This window comes from Stigmatopora argus, chromosome 20 (assembly GCF_051989625.1).
Source record: "Stigmatopora argus isolate UIUO_Sarg chromosome 20, RoL_Sarg_1.0, whole genome shotgun sequence".
NCBI lineage: Eukaryota > Metazoa > Chordata > Actinopteri > Syngnathiformes > Syngnathidae > Stigmatopora > Stigmatopora argus.
The window spans coordinates 6,086,478-6,107,123 of NC_135406.1; the positions used below are offsets into that span (position 1 = coordinate 6,086,478).

Below are 20,646 nucleotides of genomic sequence, written 5' to 3' on the forward strand. Positions count from 1 at the left end.
GAAAGCAAAAATTTCATAAGAAGACCGGTCACTTTTCTTAAAATTAACAGCCAATAAACTCCTTAACACTGATGGTTTAATACTCTTTAGGACACCATATTTTTTAAACTAAACTATTTATGCATGTATTTTAAGCGACTGTGTGTCTTTCATATAAAACTGTAGAATTCGTCGTCTCAAAGGTTTGAGTTTCTGGTGTTAATAGACAATCTTTGTGTTTGAGTCCGCACACTATAGTGAAACCATAGATAACACATTCATAGGGTAGATATCTAAAGGTGCAGTCGGCGGTGTAAGTAACTGGTGGTCATCTTCCGTTGGAGGCGTCTATGGCGAGGTCTATGTAGCGAACGTATTTTCTTCTCTAAAACGGGCGAATTTTATGAAAGCCCCGCCTGAAAGTTGAAAATCGAGCAATTTAGTATAGATATTTCAATTTATACACTCAATTAAGTATAATGCCCCCGACGCAAAATGGCCGACCACAGACAACAGTCCTCAATGCCTTACAGAGGGGATCAGCACCTAGCCTTAGTTTCTATCAAAAACTGATTCTCACTGCGAATGACCATCGTCACACTAAAAAAGGTTTAAAGAAAAAACGTCTGTGTAATTGTCAAAAATACGGTTGTTCAAGCTGTGGTAGCTCACCAGCTGCGGAACTGGTTATTCTGGTCTGGTAAGGAAGAATATTTCTAGTTTCGCGGTGCCAACATGGAGGCTAACACAGAAACTGTGGTGGAGACGTCTTTCGACGCGTGTGAGAATTTAATAATAGAAGGTAAAGTTTGCACACTTTTTATATTTTGGTTTCCAATCGGAAACAAACAAAAAACTCCGTGGTCAGGAGTCACGCGTCGCAAATGCTAACATGACGTTTGTTACAGAATAAATGCTAACACCGCGTCTGCTACTCATTATTTTAATAAGGGACCACGGCTTTGTTTATCATAGTCTTTAACTATTCCATGAATATTATCCCATCTTAGAACAGTCTGTCATTTACTAGGAAGTTTAATATAAAGGGTCTGGATTTGACTTTTTTTTTTTAAAAAGTATTTAATCGCTTTTAGCAGAACTTTATCATAATTGTTACAGTAACGTATCCACTTCCGGGATTCACTGGAGCACAAAACTGTCTCAAACTAAAGAAAATAAAGAAAACTGATGTGGCATTTTCAAAGTAAAATGATTCTGAAATTGCTAAGAGATTCATAAAAGTTGTCTCATCTTAATCTGACCGAATATTTCTAAATAAAAATAGTTTGAAAAATACTAATATGACTGTCATTTCAGCTGTTTTAAAAAAAGTATTTGGGAAAAAAAACTGGGAGATACCCAAGTACAGTACTCAAACATTCAAATTAAAGTACTTTCATAAAAATCTTGTGTAATATTCTGAGTAATAGTCTAGAGTCTAGACCAGGGGTAGGGAACCTATGGCTCGGGAGCCATATGTGGCTCTTTCCATGGGTACATACGGCTCTCCACTAACCTGGGAGGTAAAATATGGAAATCACTGGTGAGAGAGCTGAGTCCCGAACGCACTAACATGAGCGTCACTGTGGCGTTGATACTACCTCTACCACCACTTTAATCATAATTTTGTGTTTTATTACTCTTCTGCATGCATGATCTCATTGATACTGATTTATTAGCAACAGCATAACAATGTTGTCAAAATAATTCAGATACTTTTTGTACTTTAAAAGTGGTGAAATGACAAAAAAAACACTTCATGTATTTTTACTTTTCAATTCTGAGAATGGCTCTCAAGAAATAACATTAGAAAATATGAATTATTTATGGCTCTCTCTGTCAAAAAGGTTCCCGACCCCTGGTCTAGACTAACAGGAATAGATTAGATAACTTTATTCATCCCGTATTCGGGAAATATGTTACTGTCACAGTAGCAAGAGGGTGAGAATACAGACACAGGAGAAGACATTTTAGACATAAATAGGTAATAAATTAATAAATAAATAAGCGTGTTGCTGAAATGTATGTGTATGTATATATATATATATAAATACATACTTCCTTAATAATAATAGTAATAATATTAATAATAATAATGTTAATACCTTGAGATACGATCTTAATGCGTTCCGGGACCAAGCTCGTATGTCGAATTACTCGTATCTCAAATAAACTTTTCCCATAGAAATGAACAAAATACAAATTAATTCCTTCCCAGCCTCTAAAACCCCCCACCAAAAACAGGATAGTGGAATGAAAAAACATACATTTTATTTGTTCTAATTCGCCATCTACTAACAGAGTAACTAATAACTATCTAATACTAAAAAGAGACATTATTCAGTAAAATGTGGGAGGAGAAAGAAATAGATACTTTTTGCACAGCAACGCGCTCCTAACGTAACATAAACAAATTTAAATGAACTTGGATTACGATACAGACACACTCATAAATAAATTTAATCTTCCCTTGTAGCGAGGCGGTACCTTCTTCCACCTCCTCTTAATTAAAAATCTAATATATCCACGTACCATTCCACTTTTGACTTACACAGTCATACCTCTACTTACGAATTCCTCTAGGTACGAAAGTTTCAGGTTACAATTTTTTATACGCAAATGAGTGACTCGAGATACAAAAAAGATCCAAGCTATGAAATCACCCAAAAAGTAAATGCATTTCCTTATCCGTTATTTTATTTTGAATTGGCGGGCAAACACGGGTATTACAACTATAACGGCCGTGGAAGGAGATATTTCATCAGCGCAGGACACATTTTCGCATGCTTTATTTATTTTAAGACATTAATAAATCATTTTCTTATAATTTTCTCTCATTTTTGTGTGTTCCCTCACATTTTTCATACAAAATTGGGACACTTCGACCAATTTTCAAGGGTTTAGTTGGAAGTTGTGTGAGGACCGTGGAACGAATTAAAGAGTTTACATATAAAGTACACCTCTACTTACGAAATTTTCAAGTTATGAAAAAAGTATTGGAACCAGTACTACATTACCTCAAGACTTAAACTAAAGTGCATACTTTCATATTTTATGTGGTATTTATACCTGTCATGGCGGAAAAAAAACAAAAGTTTCGCCCGTATCATGACACTTTGTACTGTAGCTTTGTGTACATATGGTAAACATCATCATGGCTGTATGAATACTTTGAGGCAGGAAGTTGTGTATTCTTTGCTTCAAGTTAGGTTTAATACGTTAACTATAAAGGAACATTTTGGGCTAAATGCTAAACTACTAGCTAGAAAGCACTGCTTTAGCGTGTAATTCAAGATGCTAGCTTTATTGTTACACATTTCTATAGTAACACATTCATTAGTGGAAACCTTTTGTGTAAAAGCCTATTAAAGCGATAGTGAACAAAAAAAACTAATGTCCTTATCTCAAACTGAGATGTCATGTTACAGTAATGACTTTTTAATTGGTGCCGTTCTAATCCTTTCACTGCCGCTAACAACGCCCCCTGGTGGTATTTCATAATTTGATGCGTTAGGATTAGATTGTGAAAACCTGTAATACAAATCTGTTTCTAGTTTGATCGGAAACTATGTCAAGGACTACAGAAAACTGAGAATATTTGCTCTACACCACCTACTTAGTCTATTTTTCACGTCTCCAACACACCTGAATCAAATAATCAGGATCGTTATCAGTTTCTGGACAGCTTGCTGATGAGTTGATCATTTGATTCAGGTGTGTCAGAGAAGGACCGGAGTTGGTCAACCTTGCTCTACAATTTGTATCCCATTTTCATTTTCTGAACCGCTTATCCTTACAAGGGTCGCGGGGGGTGCTGGAGCCTATCCCAGCTAACTACGGTCACCTGGCGAGGGGCACCCTGAATCGGTGGCCAGCCAATCGCAGGGCACGAGGAGACGGATAACCATTCATGCGCACACTCCTATCTAGGGGTAAGTTAGTGTTCAACCAGCTAGCCTAGCATGCGTTTTTTTAGGTGTAGGACGTTTTTTTTAGGTCGAACAAATTCAGGCACATTTTGTACTTTGAAAGTGGTGAAATGACTAAAAAAGGCAGGCATTTTCATGTACTATTGTTACTTTTAAATTGCAAGTATGGCTGTCAAGGAATAGCATTTGGAAAATATTAATTATTTATGGTTACCACTCTCTGGCCTAATGTCTCATGCTTACTCAACAGACATCATTGGTCACCACAAGTCGGCGCAGACGGACGCGACGGCGTCGGCCGGACTCTCGATGGCCGACGCCGGCGTCAACACGGCGGCCGACTGGGAGGAGCAGCTCAAGGCCTCGCTGGAGGTCGCCGAAGAGCGAGCAGCCGAGGAAGATCAACTGGTCAAGCGGCGGCAATATGACGACGAGGAGCGAGAAAAGACCATGGCGCTGATGCAGGAGAAGAAAATGGAAACCCAGCGAGAGTATCAGGTTAGCGACTTAACGCTAGGACTAACTTACTTATTCACAGCCATTGCTGGAAAAGCCAAAGTAGTCAAAGTTCAAAATCAATCCATACATAAAAATAGAATAGAAAATAAAATGAACAGGAAAAAAAATGGAAACGACAAGTATTTAACGCCAGCTTTTGCAGACAACAATTATTGTTAGCGTTAGCATTTGTAGTTCATATTAACGAATGCAAAAAGAAGTAGCGTCCATTTTTGTATAGCACTGTTTGTTAGAATCCACACAACTAACCAATAGGAGAACAGTTCAACTCTATGCGCAAACAAGACCGCCCCCTCATTTGAATAACCGTATTTTACGGACTATAAATCTCACTTTTTAGTTTGGGTGGACCTGCCACTAATACTCTAATGCGACATGTTTTTTTTCTGACAACCGAAAGCCTTTTATTTAGTTTTTTTACACTACTGTAATCCCTCGAATATCGCGGCTTCATTACATCAGATTTTTAAAAATATTTTTTTTTAAATAGGGGTGACCCGACTTCCCGGTTTTTCGATTATCGCGGCCATGTCTGGTCCACATTAACCGTGATATTCGAGGGATTACTGTAATTACCTGTAAACACTTGTTAACAGTTTGTTCTTGGTTTTTAAAAAAAATAAAAAATTGCGACTTTACTCTAGTGCTAATTAAATATCTTTTTTCCCCTCTTTATTGTGTATTTTTTATAGTCCAAAAAAGATGGTGGTTTTGTCATGTTTGTGTGCGGTCTTGCTGCCAGAGAGCTATAACATTGTTTTTTTTTTTTAAATACTGTATTTTCTCGCACAAAAGCCACATTTGTAACAAAAAAAATGACTGAATCAAGGGTACGGCTAATATGCACACAAGACTTACAGTAGATGTCAGCAAATGTACATTACACATGCAAAAAAAACTGCAAGTTGACGTTGCGACAAAATGTCATTTATTTCAAAATAGAGAAAAGATAAACAGATACAACGCAAAACAAAATTTATTTTGACGCCTATGAATGAAATTCAAGGAAAAAAAACGTACGTATCTTGCATAAAACGTGAAAAAACACATTTCCGTCACTGCTCGCTCGAGGCACAGCCATCTTACCAAGGGTGCTGCCGTTTAAATCTAGTTAAACATGCTCTGACTGGTCAGACATGAGTAGCCTTGATTTTGAAATAAAATAAAATTCCACTTTGATTTTTTTTCATTCTATTTCTTTGACAACTATTGGAGTAATACGAAGCATCGAAAGAATTGAGATATTTTGACATTTGAAGAAATTTGGCTGCCACTACATCTTAAACTTCTGGTAAGAAAATTGTAATTTCTGTCATTAGAAAGCATCAGGTTCTCATCAAGATAGAATTATTTCTTTTTTTAAATTTAATTATTTGATATTTTGCATTTACAAAGACAGGCTTTTGATTCATACAGTATCTCAGAAATACCACGTGCGATGATTTTTCATAACAGCTTCCCTTCAAAGTAACACATTTGTACTCCCTACTAAAACCATGAATATGGAGGTGAAAATTGGGAATCAGGGGGGCGGCTTATACGCGAGAAATTGTAAAATTCCAAAATGTCAAGGCAATTTTTGGGGTGTGGCTTATACGTGCAGGTGTCCTATATGCGAGTAAATACGGTAAAACTTTTTGTCTCCATGTTTGTTTTTTATGCCTACATTATTTTTCTGAAAATCTGCATGTGAATGAATACATTGCTTTTCCATGTCCCCCCTCTGGTAATAGGCTTTATTTATTTTAAATAATTTCCTTATAATTTTCTCTCATTTTTGTGTTTCTTCACATCTTTCATACAAAATTGGGACACTTTGACCAATATTAAAGGGTTTAGTTGGTAGTTGTGTGAGGACCGTGGAACGAATAAGAGACATTACATATAAAGTACACCTCTACTTATGAAATTTTCAAGTTACGAAAAAGTTTGGGAATCAATTAATTTCGTAAGTAGAAGTACGCCTGTATTTTTTCCTTTCATTGCACATATTTCAGCTAGCACGGGTGCGACTTGCAGTCCGAAAAATACAATAAAACACTTTGTGGAGACAGGCTCTGATTGAGAAGATGAACTCGGTGCGTATGCAGCTCAAGCTCAACAACTCCAAAATCACCGACGAGAATTTCGAGTCCAAGAAGCAGCAATTCAGCTCGGAGAAAACCTCCGCCGAGGACGAGAAAAAAAGGTGCGCCCTAATCTCACCGCTCTCTTTCAGTGACGAGCGCTGGTCTTGAAACGAGCGCTATGCGGATTTTGCCACCGGCCAGGCTGTCCGACGAACTCGAGGAGCTCACCGCAAAGCTGTCGGCGTTGACGCGAGAGCAACAGGAGGAGAAGGACCGCTGGGACGTGGAGCTTATCGAGCTGAAGAAGGAGATGGAGCGAGTCCGCCAAGAGGCAGAAGAAAGCGAGAGCGCCGCCTTGCGACACCAGATCCGGGCCGTGGAGGTGCAGAGAGATGTTGCGGTCAAGCGCATAGAGGCTTGCCTCGCAGAGGTACAATGCTACAAAACGACGAAACTTCTTTATTAAGCATCAACAAACCAAAAACTTAAATAATAATAAAATACAGTAATACATTGAGATACTAGCTTAATGCGTTCCGGGACCGAACTCGTATGTGAATTTACTCATATCTCAAATCAATTTTTCCCAGAGAAATGAACTAAATAGAAATTAATCCATTCCCACCCTCTGAAAAAGCACCAAAACAGCATATTGCAATGGAAAAACAAATTCACCACCTACTCACAAAGTAACAAATATCGTATTTTCACGACTATACGGCGCATGGTATTTTTAGCCGCAGTGTCAGTAACGAGTGCTATTTCTGTATTTTACACACACAAAGGACGCACCGTTTTTATAGACGCAGCCAGGCATGGCAAAACATACACCAGCTTAAACATACACACTAAAAACACATTTTTAAAAAGGCAATGGAATCAAAAGTTAGATTGTAGTTTATTTAGCCATTTTACAATGTACTCACGTCATCAACACCCACAAATCCATCAGTCCTCATTTTCTGTGTCCGAATTGAACAATTGTCCAAATGAGTCATCAAAAACGCTGAGTTTTATACGTTCGTCCAGGCGGCCACAATCCATTCACAAATAGTAGCTAGCTAGTAGCTAGCGTAACTATTCCAACGCTGTCTTCCATGCTTCGTAAAGCTGTGTTGATGTTGATCGCCAGGCCACGATCCATTGGGTGTATTGACAAAAGAACTACATATCCCAGCAGTCACTGCGCAGTACTTTTTCTACGGGGAAAATAGTAGAGCCGGGGGCTGCTTGCCGTAGTTATGAGAGCTGTAGAGGATGGTGTACCCTATCGACTGATTTATTTGATTTTATCGTGATAACAATTTTAGTATTGGTCCATATATAAAGCGCACTGGATTATAAGGCACCCTGTCTATTTTGGAGAAAATTTAAGACTTTTATGTGCGCCTTATAGTCGTGAAAATACAGTACCTATCTAGTGGTTATCATGTTTAATACTAAAATGTGAGATTATCCAGTACAGACAGACGGGAGTGTTTACCGTGCGTGGAGAAGAGAGAGAGAGAGAGAGAGAGAGAGAGAGAGAGAGAGAGAGAGAGAGAGAGAGAGAGAGAGAGATTGAGCTTCCCCGTGCCTCACAACCGAGTGTATCCCAGTTCGTTTTTTTACAATTATCGAACCAGCCACGACTCGCTTTGAAGGGTTCACCCGGTGCCTTTTTCAGATGCTCGCTATGGTTTGTAGATTCCGCTGTCATTTTCGCAGATTATTGATTCGGTCATGCTATCTCCCGCTAACTATTTATCTTTTAACCATATTAAACAAAGGCTCTCCATCTCGTTACTAATGTCCCTGCGCAGCTTGGAAATGATGGTTAGCCCTTTGTTGCACCGGCTTGCTTTGGACCCATTGTTTTTCCCTAAATTTTGCCCTGATTTATGCAAAAAAATGCAACCTGTACGGCCGGTTCTCGTAGATAATCATAAAATTAAGATTAAAGTCATTTTGTTGCTTATTCTTATCGTATTTACTCTCATATAAGCCACTCTGCGGATAAGCCGCACTCTTAAATTGCCTTAAAATCATTGAACTTTACAATTTCTCACGTATAAGCCACCCCCTGATTCACAATTTTCACCTCCATAATCATGGTTTTAATAGGGAATACAAATGTGTTACTTTAAAGGGAACATTTTAAGAAAAATCATCGCACATGGTATTTCTGAGATACTGTATTAACCAAAAGCACATTATTAGGGTCAATATCATAAGGAATTAAGTCATCCAGTAATGGTTGTTTTCTTACTGCAAAACAGAAAATAACCAACAAATAGTAAATGTTACTTTTCCGACATCTATTGGTGAAAATGTATCGCAAGTCTTGTGCGCATATAAGCCGTACCCTTGATTCAGTCATCATTTTTTTTAAATTACAGCTTAAAATTCAGTATGTAACATGAACCGGAAGTTGTTCAGGGTCCGTGGACATCAACTTTTAGAGACATAAGGTCTGTGTGAAAAATAAGATTTTGATATAAAACTGCGCTAACTCATCCCAGATGTCCGAGTATGTGTCGTCGCTGCAGCCCGCCGACCAGGATGAGAAGGCGAGCTGGGCCAGCAAGGAGACGGTGGTCCGTAGAAACCTAACGGAGCTCCAGGAATGTTCCCGGGATGTCTTGGCCAAGTTGAAGAACAGGCACCAGTTGGATTCCCTGCCGTGCATCAACATGCCCACACTGCCACCTATTCCCACGGTAAAAACTTGCTACCTACCCGCACAAATACACAACAATACATCCACGTGGCCTGTTTTGATAACATGTTTAAGTAGGTGTAGATGTATTGTCTAATAAATTACAGGCAGTTTTTGATTTACAACTGACCTATGGCTGAGTGCCGTATTTCCCGGACTATAAATCGACGTTTTTATTATTATTATTTGTATAAATAGTTGACTTAAGCTCCAGTGCGACTTCTGTGTGAAAATATTCACGTATTATATTTTCATTTGTTAATTTGACACTTAACCCCAAGATGGCGCTAAAGGCATGTGTTGATCATTTCAAGATTAGCAGTGGGTTGAATTTTGGCAGGGTCGCCTTGACAAACCAGCTGTAATTTACTGTAAAATAAAATTATATTCCGCATGTTGTCCCGCATGTCTTCCAACATAACATGTATTGTATTTTCTCGCATATACGCCGTATTTGTAACAAAAAAAAAAGATGACTATCAAGGCACAAATTAGACTTGACATGCACGAAACTGCAAGGTGACAAATTTTCATAACGCAAGACAATGCGGCCGATACGGTCATTAATTTCAAAATAGACAAAAGGTAAACAGATAAAACTCTAAACCAAATTAATTTTGACGGCCAGACGTGAGTAGCCTTGATGTGTTCGTAGTGTTTACCATGTCAGCACATCCCAAAAGTTTTTAAGCCTGATCGAAGGTCTTGCGGCCGATCAATAAAATATCAGCCTTTATTCATGCGTAATGTGTATCTCATGCTATTATTGCATCTAGAAACACTTCCTGGTTGTCCTGACTTCCTTTTTGAATTTGTCTACGTGCAGGCAACACACTTTCGGAATGTGCAATCCAACAGACGATCCTTTTGGTTCATCCAGTATCTCAAAAATACCACCTGTGATGATTTTTCTTAAGATTTTCCCTTCAAAGTAACACATTTGTACTCCCTATTAAAACCATGAATATGGAAGTGAAAATTGTGAATCAGAGGGTGCCTAATACAAGAGAAATCGTCAAATTCACCAATTTAAGGGAATTTTAAAGGTGTGGCTTATACGCGGAGGCGGTCAATATGCGAGAAAATATGGCATTTTCTATGTTTTGGATCAAACAAATATCCCACTAAAGTCCAACTTATTTTTTTCCCTTTTCATTCAGCATTTTTTGGGCTAATGCAACTTCTACTCGGGTGAAATTTATAGTCCGAACAATACGGCACCGTATTTTCAGGCATATAAGCCGCTCCCGTGTATATAATTCCCTTAAAATCGTTGAATTTGACATTTTCTTGCGTATAAGCCGCCCAGATTCACAATTTTCACCTCCATATTCATGGTTTTAATAGGGAGTACAAATGTGTTACATTGAATGGAAAATCTTAAGAAGAATCATCACACATGCTATTTTTGAGATACTGTATGAATCAAGAGCACATTATTAGAGTCAATATCATAAGGAAGTTACTATTTCATCCAGTAATGGTTGTTTTCTTACTGCAAAACAGAATATAACCAACACATAGTACATTTTAATTTGCGGACATCTACTGGTGAAAGAGTATAGCATCGCTGTACGTCTTGTGCGCATATAAGCCGTACCCTTGATTTAGTCATCATTTTTGGTTACAAATACGGCTTATATGCGAGAAAATATGGTAGTTAATCTGTTAACGATTCTGATGTTTCCTGTCTCCCAGACCGAACTGAAGTTGCAACAGATGATATCGCGACTTCCCGCAGCACCGCCCCCGATGTCCGCCACACAATTGCCCGACATGGCGCCCCCTTCCGAGCCCGACTCCACCAGGCCCCAAATGTGCCAGGAGCACTACCCGCCACCCCCACCCGTTAACCGCTTGGAGGCCGCCGCCTCGTCTACCACCGTGTTGAGCATGCTAAGGACGCGTTTCCCACATATCTCCGAGATGCAGCTGAAGCAACTGCTAAAGCAGGTAAAAAACAAACACGGGACCCTAGCAGGTAGGTCAGTGAAGGACGTGGGCGATCAGATAGATGAGCTCCTGGCGTGAGGTAACGTGCCAGTGCCCATGGCGCCGCGCCATCCTAGCTGTGCTTGATCTGTGTGACGAATGTGCACCCGGAAAAGCGGCACCCGTTTCCCTGCGACTACGCCGTCCACAAAGACTGCATCCGTGTGTGGATTGAGTCCGGTAAGAACTCCTACCCTTTCTGTCCCAACAAGTGAGCGTCAAGCTAGTTAGCGTAGCATTGCGACATGAATTCTCCAGCATGTCTTTTTCCGAATGAATAAATCCTTTTACATTGTTCGCATTTTCATTGAAAGCCTCCATTTTTTTAAATACCTCTACTTACGAACTCCTCTAGGCATGAAAGTTTCAGGTTATGAAATGTTTTATATGCAAATGAGTGACTCGGGATACGAAAAAGATCCAAGTTACGAAATCCCCCCCAAAAAGTAAATGCATTTCCTAATCCGTTATTTTATTTAGAAAATATTGTCGCGGATGGATTGATTCTCACTTAAGACGCTTTACTGGGCTCTCATTTCATTGCTCTAATTATATCTCATATTATGACAATAAAAGCATTCAATTCAATTCAATTGGCTGTCGCACGACAACCACTATCCATGTTTCAAGATTCTCTCTTAAATACCTTATTGATGATTGGAAGTCCCCTTATTAAGCGATTAAAATCCAAAATGTGGCGCATGGCAACAACATCCAGGCAACATCCTATATTACTTTCATTAGCCTTTGAAATCTGAGCCAAGTTAGCATTTTTATGCTAACATTGTTTGGGGTAAAGATGGCATCTTTACGTTTGTAGATACGTTGGTCAGTAATTCAAATTAAAATGGATGGATAGAGGCATAAAATTGTCTTTGTGGATGCTGGGAATATTCAATATTTTATTTACTGTATTTTTTTGTAAATTAGTTTTGTTCTGCACGATAGAACTTCACAAATGAGTGATATGAAAAATATTGAAGTCACGAAATTACATATAATGTACTCTTTCACTTACAAAATTTTCAAGTTACAAAAAAATGTGGAACCAATTAATGACGTAAGTAGCGCTACGACTATGACACAAAAATCCAAAAAATGTACATGAACGCATATTTCTTCTAAATATAAAAATCCCCAGATTGCTCTATGTTCTTAAACGTTACATCTACCAGTGGCATAAAACTAAACCCCTAAAATGTTGTTGACATTTTCCACCAGCCGTCTCCGGTTTTCGGCGGTCGATGCGGCAAGAGCGAGCGTAGCCTAGCGTAGCGTAGCTAAGCGGCATCCTGCGGGAGCGGCGGACAGACACGCTAACAAGGTGTTCTCATGCTCGCCGTCAACCGCAATCGACCGCGACGCCCCGCGGACCTTCTCCCGAAGGCCGTTGCACGGCAACAAAAACATGCTTGGATGTCGCCCCCTGTTGGCCACCAGTGGCCCTTTTTGCGTTTGGTCAACGTATTTTTCTGAAAGGTTGTTTTGATCAACATCCATCATGGCCGCCCTTTGATCAATTAATGCGGTTGACGGCGGGGAGGAGGGCAACACCCAACACACAGTCGCTGTAAGACCACCCCCCCACCCCCAATCCCCCGGCATTAAAGTCCTGTCATCCCAGCTCGGCCCCCCAGCGCAGAGCTGTCAATTAAATGTGATTGACTGGCTAACAGCAGCACATAAATACAAAAAAAATAAAAAACAACAGACGGGAAAATCCATAGTACCCCGCCCCATCAGGCCTGTCCGACCTGGCCCCGCCCCCTCGCTGAAGACAACCAATTAGCAGCAGCGTCTGCCCTCGAAACCAAACGTGTTGTCCAATAACCACCTTGTAATTTACACCTATTACGTTAAGCATGTAAAACTCCAAGTGAGGACCGGCTTTATCGTCAACGTGCTTGTAGAAACGATAAAGCTGTCGTCGTCCTTTAGCGGCGGGCTAACGATTAGCGAGCGAGGGCCCCGCCGGCGGATCGCCAAGTGAAAACTGAACTGGAGTCTCTTTTGCCCGCCGAATGAAATATGTTCTCCCCTCGCAGATCTTTGAAAAGCCCATCGAGACGTTTGCCTCGCCGCTAAAAGCCAGCGAGATTGATGCGCCCGGCCAAGTGAGCTCGCCGCTCGTTTTAAGGCGTCCAAAAGATCCACTTAGCAACCCCGATTGATGACGTCCGCCTGGGAAATTGGCCTTTAATGCGACTCCCGCGGGGGTCCTAATAGGGGCCGGTCTAATGGTGCCCTCCATCACCCGCGAATATGAAATGTGACAATTAGCCAAACGAGCTGTAGCTTGTAGCGGCGGGCATGCTAGTTTGCACAAATTAATTGATGAATTGAACTTCATGGATTGGACATTTGCCGCCATTGATGGCGATAAACATTTAAGATGTAAAGGCGCGAAAGAAAAACATGCGACCTGTCTTAAGTGTTGATTAGCAACAGCCTTTAATTGCTGTGTCAAAGTGGCGGCCCGGGGGCCAAATCTGGCCCGCTGCATCATTTTATGTGGCCCGGGAAAGTAAATCATGAGTGCCGACTTTCTGTTTTAGGATAAAATTAAAATGAAGAGTATAGATGTATATTAAATTTCCTGATTTTCCCCCTTTTAAATCAATAATTGTAATTTTTTTAATCATTTTTTTTCTGTGTTTTTAGTTCAAAAATCATTTTGTAAAATCTAAAAATATATTTAAAAAAAGCTAAAATAAACATTGTTTTAGATCGATAAAAACTGAATATTCAGGGATTTTAATCTAGTTCTTTTAATCCATTTATTAAAAAACGTGAAATCAAGTTGACGTTAACGCGACCCGCGAACCAACCCGAGTCTGACACCCCTGCTTTAATTGAAATAAATATTCATTTTGATATTTACATTGATGATTGCATTGGTTTTCTAAAGTTGATAATTTCAAAATATTTTTTTTGTTTTAAAAACAAGTGAAAAAACATCCTTTTTTAGATTTATTTTAACTTTTGTCTGGGAAAATAAATACTTAATTAATTCATTTTGTATCTTTTACTCATTTTTGACAGAGTATATGTACCTTAATAGGTTTTATTTTCATTTAAAAATAAAGGGGGAAATATTCCATTCATTTTTTTAAATTCTGATTTTAAATTTTTTTTTGGGCACCTAAAAACAAGCTGGAAAAAAAGTAAATATTTTTTTATTCACTTAAAAAAATAAATTTAAAAAATGAAACAAAGGCTAAAAAATTTCTTCATATCTATAATCTTAATTTGAATTTTAGCTTGATTTACTTTACTTTTACGTTATATACAACTACTAGATGAAACTATAGTATTACCGTATTTACTCGCATATAAGCCACCCATGCGTATAAGCCGCACCCTTAAAATTGTTGAAATTTACAATTTCTCGCATATAAGCCGCCCCATGATTCACAATTTTCACCTCCAGATTCATGGTTTTATTAGGGAGTAGAAATGTTACTTTGAAGAGAAAATAATAACAACAAAAACGGATGCCTACAGAACAAAAAAAACATTTTTATACAAATTCATCTAGTAATGGTTGTTTTCTCATTAGGGTCAATATCATAAGGAAGTTGGTAATTCATCCAATGTTTTTTTTCTTACTGCAAAACAGAAAATAACACAGTACATTTGCCGACATCTACTGGTAAAAGAGTATAGAAATATTATATACGTCTTGTGCGCATATAAGCCATACCTTTGATTCTGTCTTCATTTTTTTGAGTAACAAATAAGGCTTATATGCGAGAAAATACAGTAGTATTAAGGTGGGGGTGCTTTTATATACATCTAAATTAAATTAGTTTCAGTAATGTGGGTGAGATACATCCACTAGATGGAGTTGTAGTAGAAGTGTGGGAGGTTGTTATACATCCACTAGATGGAGCTGTACTATAAGTACAGTCATACCTCTACTTGCAAATGCCTCTAGAGTTTCAGGTTATCCATTTTTAAATATTTTTTTTATAATGGGTGATATTGGAGTTGCAAAAAAGATCCAAGTTACGTAATCCCCCAAAAAGTAAATGCATTTCCTTTTCCGTTATTATGTTTTGAATTTCCCATATTACAGGATGAACAACTACAAATGCAACATGGCACATATTTTCACGCACAGGGCACACGTAAACGTCTAAAATGTACTACAAAGTGGACGACTTTTGGCTAGAATGGGCTCTTGCCGCCATCTGGCGGACAAACACGGGTAGTACGTCTCTCAGTATAACGGCCGTGGAGGGAACTATTTCAGGGCACATTTTAATATGCTTTATTTATTTTAAGACATTAATAAATCATTTCCTTATAATTTCCTCTCATTTTTGTGTTTCCTCACAACTTTCATACAGAATTGGGACACTTTGACCAATTTTAAAGGGTCTTGTTGGTAGTTGTGTGAAGACTGGAAGGAATTATAGAATTGACATATAAAGTACACCGACTTACGAAATTTTCAAGTTACCATAAAGTCTTGGAACCAATTAATTTCGTATGTAGAGGTACGACTGTAGTTACTTTTGTTACACACCCACTAGATCAGGGTTCGGGAACTTTTTTGAAAGAGAGAGCCATAAACAATTCTTATTTTCTAATGTTATTGCTAAAGAGCCATTCTCAGAATTTACAAGATATGAAAATGTGCAATTTTTTTTTGTCATTTCACCACTTTTTAATCACAAAAAGTCTCTGAATTATTTTGATAACATTTGTATGCTGTTGCTAATTAATCAGTATCAATGAGAAGATGCATGCAGAAGAGTAATACAAACTAAATTCTGATTAAAGTGGTGCTAGAGCTAGTCTCAATGCCACAGTGTCAACGTGACGCTCCTATTGGTGCGTTCGGGACTCGGCTCTCACTAGTGATTAACATATTTTACCTCACATGTTAGTGGAGAGCCATATGCACCCATGGAAAGAGCCACATATGGCTCCCGAGCCATAGGTTCCCTACCCCTGCACTAGATCAAGGGAATTTTATAAAACATTTAAACAATATTGATCCATTGCCAGCTTTTGAGTCTTTCAGCTGCGCCTTATAGTGCAGAAAATACAGTACTTGAAAATAATGATGAAAGTCAAAAAACAACTCCAGAAAATTATCCAGAATAACCGGGTTGATTTTTTTTAAACCCTCAAAATAAATTAATCAAAGTAGAAAAAAATATTTCAAAACGCAAATGCTAATATAACCTATTTAAAGTGTTAAAAATATAAGTAAAAAAAACAAGCCTCTATGATTTAAACAACCACTACAATACATTTCGGAAAACAGATTTAAAAAAAAAATAACCACAAAAAATACAGGATGGATAAAAATAATTCATTTTTATTAATTCAAAAAATAATTCAAAAAATAAATTAAAGTGAGCTGGAAAAAAAATCAAGAACAACCACAAAAATAGAAGGATAAAAATAATTATTGTGAAAAGAATTTAAATTAATCGATATGCGAAACACCAAAATCTGAATTTTAATTTAAAGAGTGGAGGTGGGGCCCAGACCAAGCATTATGCCACTTCAAAAGTGTTGATGAATATCATACACAGATTGGACAAAGAATCCATAATTAATAATGTTTCAAATAGAAAATGACATCATTGGTCAACGCTCCTCACAACACGTGTCTTTACGACTAAATCAAGCTGAGCAGGAAAAGGGTTTCTGACCAATTTCTTCACCAATGTGTGGGTTTTTAATTGGGATTTAGTAGCAAAACTGTGGCCACAGGACATTGTTCTCCAATGTGGGATATAAAGTGTTGTTTTAGGCTTTGCTTGAGCACGAAAATGGGTTGTTGCCAGTGTGGGTTTTTGCGTGTCTAATTAAGCTTTTCTTCTGTCTAAATGTCTGACCACAAATTGAGCACGAAAATGGTTTTTCACCAGTGTGGGTCATTAGGTGTTTTTTTAAGTTTCCATTCAATGCGAATGCTTGACCACAAACTGAACAGGGAAAGGGTTTTTCACCAGTGTGGGTTCTTGTGTGACTAATTAAGGTTTCCTTCCGTGTACATTTCTGACCACAAACTGAGCACGAAAAGTTTTTTTCGCCAGTGTGGGTTCTTGCGTGCCTATTTAAGTATTCCTTGTAAGCGAATGCTTGACCACAAACTGAGCACAAAAATGGTTTTTCGCCAGTGTGGGTAGTTGCGTGCTTAATTAAGCTTCTTTTCTCTGTAAATGCTTGACCGCAAACTAAGCACGGAAATGGTTTTTCACCAGTGTGGTTTCTCATGTGAGTAATGAAGCTTCTCTTCCATGCGAAGCTTTTACCACAAACTGAACACGCAAATGGTTTTTCACCAGTGTGGGTTCTTGTGTGAAGATTTAACTGTCCCTTCGATTTAAATGTCTGACCACAAACTGAACACGAAAATGGTTTTTCACCAGTGTGGATTCTTGTGTGACCAATTAAGTTTGCCTTCTGTGTGAAAGTTTGACCACAAAGTGAGCACGAAAAGGGTTTTTCACCAGTGTAGGTTCTTTTGTCACATTTTAATTTGGTTTTGGTCGCAAATATGTGCTTATTAAAGTGTGTATTTAAGTTTTTTTTATAGGAAAATGTTCGACCACAAACAGAACAGGTAAATGTTTGTTGAACAGTGTGGGTTAATAAGTGTTGTTTTAAGTATCTCTCCACAGTGAATCTTTTAGGACAGAATGAGCAGGAAAATGGTTTTTCACCAGTGTGGGTTTTTGTGTGGGTTTTCAGGCTTGCTTTTGTTGTAAAATTTTTACCACAAACTGAACATGAAAAGGGTTTCTCCCCAGTGTGGGTCATCAAATGTGATTTAAAATGAGACTTCTTGCGAAATGTTTTCCCACACTGGTTGCATTTGTAGAGTTTGTCGCCACTGGGCTTTTTCTTAACACCATCTTCTGCTTGCAATCCTTCTGTTGAGCTGCTGCCGTGGGGAAGCTCCGCCCCTCTGATGGCCACGCCGAGATCATTTTCACTCTTGAAAGGCTCACCAGTTGACGATTTGACACCTTCCTCGTTTTTGATTGGAGGTTCCTCTTCTCTCTTGTCTTGTTGGGGGGACTGTGGCTCCTCCTCTTTAATTTGGGGCCATGTTGACATGTTTGCAGGCTCCGCCTCTCCACTGACCACGCTTAGATCCTCTTCCCGCTTGAAAGGCTCACCAGTTGACCCGATGACATCTTGCTCCTCCTTTTTGACTGGAGGTTGCTCTTCGCTCTTCTGATAGAGTTGAGGGAATTCAGGCTCCTCCTCTTTAATTTGGGGCCATCCTGAGGCGTTTGCAGGCTCCGCCCCTTTGCTGGCCACGCCCAGATCATCTTCCCTCGTCAAGGGCTCACCAGTTGACCAGGTGAAATCATCTTCCTCCTTTTTGATTGGTAGTTGCTCGTCTTGCATTTTTTGTTGAGGCAACTCTGGCTCCTCCCCTTTGATTTGGGGGAGCTCAAGTTCCTCTTTAAGGCCAACAGACTCTTGCCCATCAGGACCAAGATATTTTCTGAAACCTGCAAAGACACGAAGATAAATGATATATTTTATTAACTGTATTTAACGAGAAGTCCTTTAGGTTAGACTGGGAATTTAAAGACTGGAGCAATTTTCGACGGAACGAAGATTAACCATTTTTCCAATTCAAATGACTGAATTTCTTGTTAACAGTAATGAAACTAAACGGAAGAGAGCGCCATATATTAATGACGTCACCTAGCAGAACAGTAATACCTTGATATACGAGCTTAATACGTTACGGGACCGAGCTATGATTTTTTTTTTTTAAATCGACATGAAAGCACATTTATATCGATTTGTGAAGCCACAGTGACCAAAAAAATAAAAATGTTATGTTTAAACATACGGCCTTCATTGTCGACCTGCAACAATTATTTACCTTATTACTAATAAGACGATTAATCTAACAATGAATCGGTCCGATGTTTCTTTGTTGTTAATACCTTATCAATTTAATTACAGTGGTACCTCGACATACGAGCGCCCCGACATACGAGCAAATTGAGATACGAGTAAAATTTCGGGCAAATATTTATCAACAATATGTATCAACATTTAAAACAAAATTAGAATTAAATGTTAGTGCAAGGTTAGATTAAATTTATTTGTGTGTTTGCTTCGTAATCCAAGTTCATTTCAATTTGTTTATGTTATGTTACGAGCGTGTTGCCGTGCAAAAAGTCTCTCGTCTAATTTTAGTACTATTAAACCACTAGTTATTTGTTACTTTGTTAATAAATGGCGAATTAGAACAAATAAAAATGCTTTTTCAATCCATTATCCTGTTTTGGGTGTTTTTTTTCAGAGGGTTGGAACGAATTAATTTGTTTTTAGATCATTTCTATGGGAAACGTTTATTTGAGTTACGAGTAAATGGACATACGAGCTCAGTCCCAGAACGAATTAATCTCGTATCTCGAGCAAGGATTAATATTAGTAGCTTTAAGCCTGTTTTAAGGAAAAATGAATGACTATTGCCTTTAAAAAAAGGGGGGTTACGTACATTTAACTTGTTCCAGTACAAAAACCTAGCAAAATCATGTTCACTCAAATTTTTAAAACGTGCTGCTTTTTCTCTATTGGCAAAGTTCTGATATAAATTGACCATTTCTAATATTCTTGAAACAAAAGACTTTACAAAACACGATTAGGATATCATTATGAAAAAGAAAATAAACATTATATCAAGTGTAAGCACTATAAAAATGAGTGTATAAAGTGAACCCACCTTCGAGCCTGTGAAGAACGACCTTTGCGTGCATTATTTTGCCAAAAGCCGGAAATATCTGATGTGCCGGATCTTCCTTTGTCCCCGAAAGTTCCTTCTTAAACTTTGGTGTCGTTCTAGCGGACATTTTCCACACTTGAGTTCTGCCTGCTTGGTGACGTGTCAAACAAAGAAGCCTGTTTTCTTTAGCTAGCTAAGCTATCGTAACTGAAATGGAGGAAAAACATGGCGAACGGAATGACGAATCTACGGAGGAAAATGCTTGTCTACGTCGTAATCCGATTCGAGAATACCAACTGTTGAGCAGCGCATGCGCAGTGCATAGGTAAATGCACTGCGCATGCGCTGCTCAACAGAATTCTTGAAGCGCGCATGCGTAGATTTGCGCTTTTTAAAAAAGAGTATCTACGTTATATGTATGGAGGAAAAAAATACGCAATTGGCTCATTAAAAGGCTTCTATCTATATTTATTGTTTATATTACTACTACGGGAAAAGGCGTCGGCGGCTCAGACAGAAATAAATGACTCTTTTGGAGACACTAAATTAAAAAAAAGGCAAAAAACATAAAAATTTCCATTTCCAATCATTGTGCCAAACAGTGAAAATTATGGCGTAATCAAGAAAAGAATTCCCAAACGAAACGCCGTTTTATATATCCCAGCATGCACCGCGCACTACTTCGAAGAGAAAAAGGAGTCGGCGGCTCAGACAGAATTAAACGATTTTTGGAGACAC

At 38.5% G+C, this 20,646-nt stretch overlaps 2 protein-coding genes across 2 annotated transcripts; one reads left to right on the plus strand and one right to left on the minus strand.

The window, feature by feature from the left end:
• The first annotated feature begins 322 nt into the window (after positions 1-322).
• rnf214 (ring finger protein 214) lies at positions 323-11,487 on the plus strand. The gene is made up of 6 exons (XM_077589170.1): positions 323-781; positions 4,159-4,406; positions 6,482-6,615; positions 6,698-6,926; positions 8,998-9,195; positions 10,893-11,487. The coding sequence occupies exons 1-6, from the start codon at positions 715-717 to the stop codon at positions 11,223-11,225; spliced, it is 1,209 nt and encodes a 402-aa protein (XP_077445296.1). The 5' UTR covers positions 323-714; the 3' UTR covers positions 11,226-11,487.
• A 5,047-nt stretch (positions 11,488-16,534) lies between these two features.
• On the minus strand, positions 16,535-20,175 carry LOC144065896 (uncharacterized). Its single transcript, XM_077589123.1, has 2 exons — positions 19,909-20,175; positions 16,535-18,676 (listed from the first exon to the last, which is right to left on the minus strand). Exons 1-2 carry the CDS (start codon positions 20,033-20,035, stop codon positions 16,956-16,958), a joined length of 1,848 nt encoding a protein of 615 aa, XP_077445249.1. The 5' UTR covers positions 20,036-20,175; the 3' UTR covers positions 16,535-16,955.
• Between the last annotated feature and the right edge of the window lie 471 nt (positions 20,176-20,646).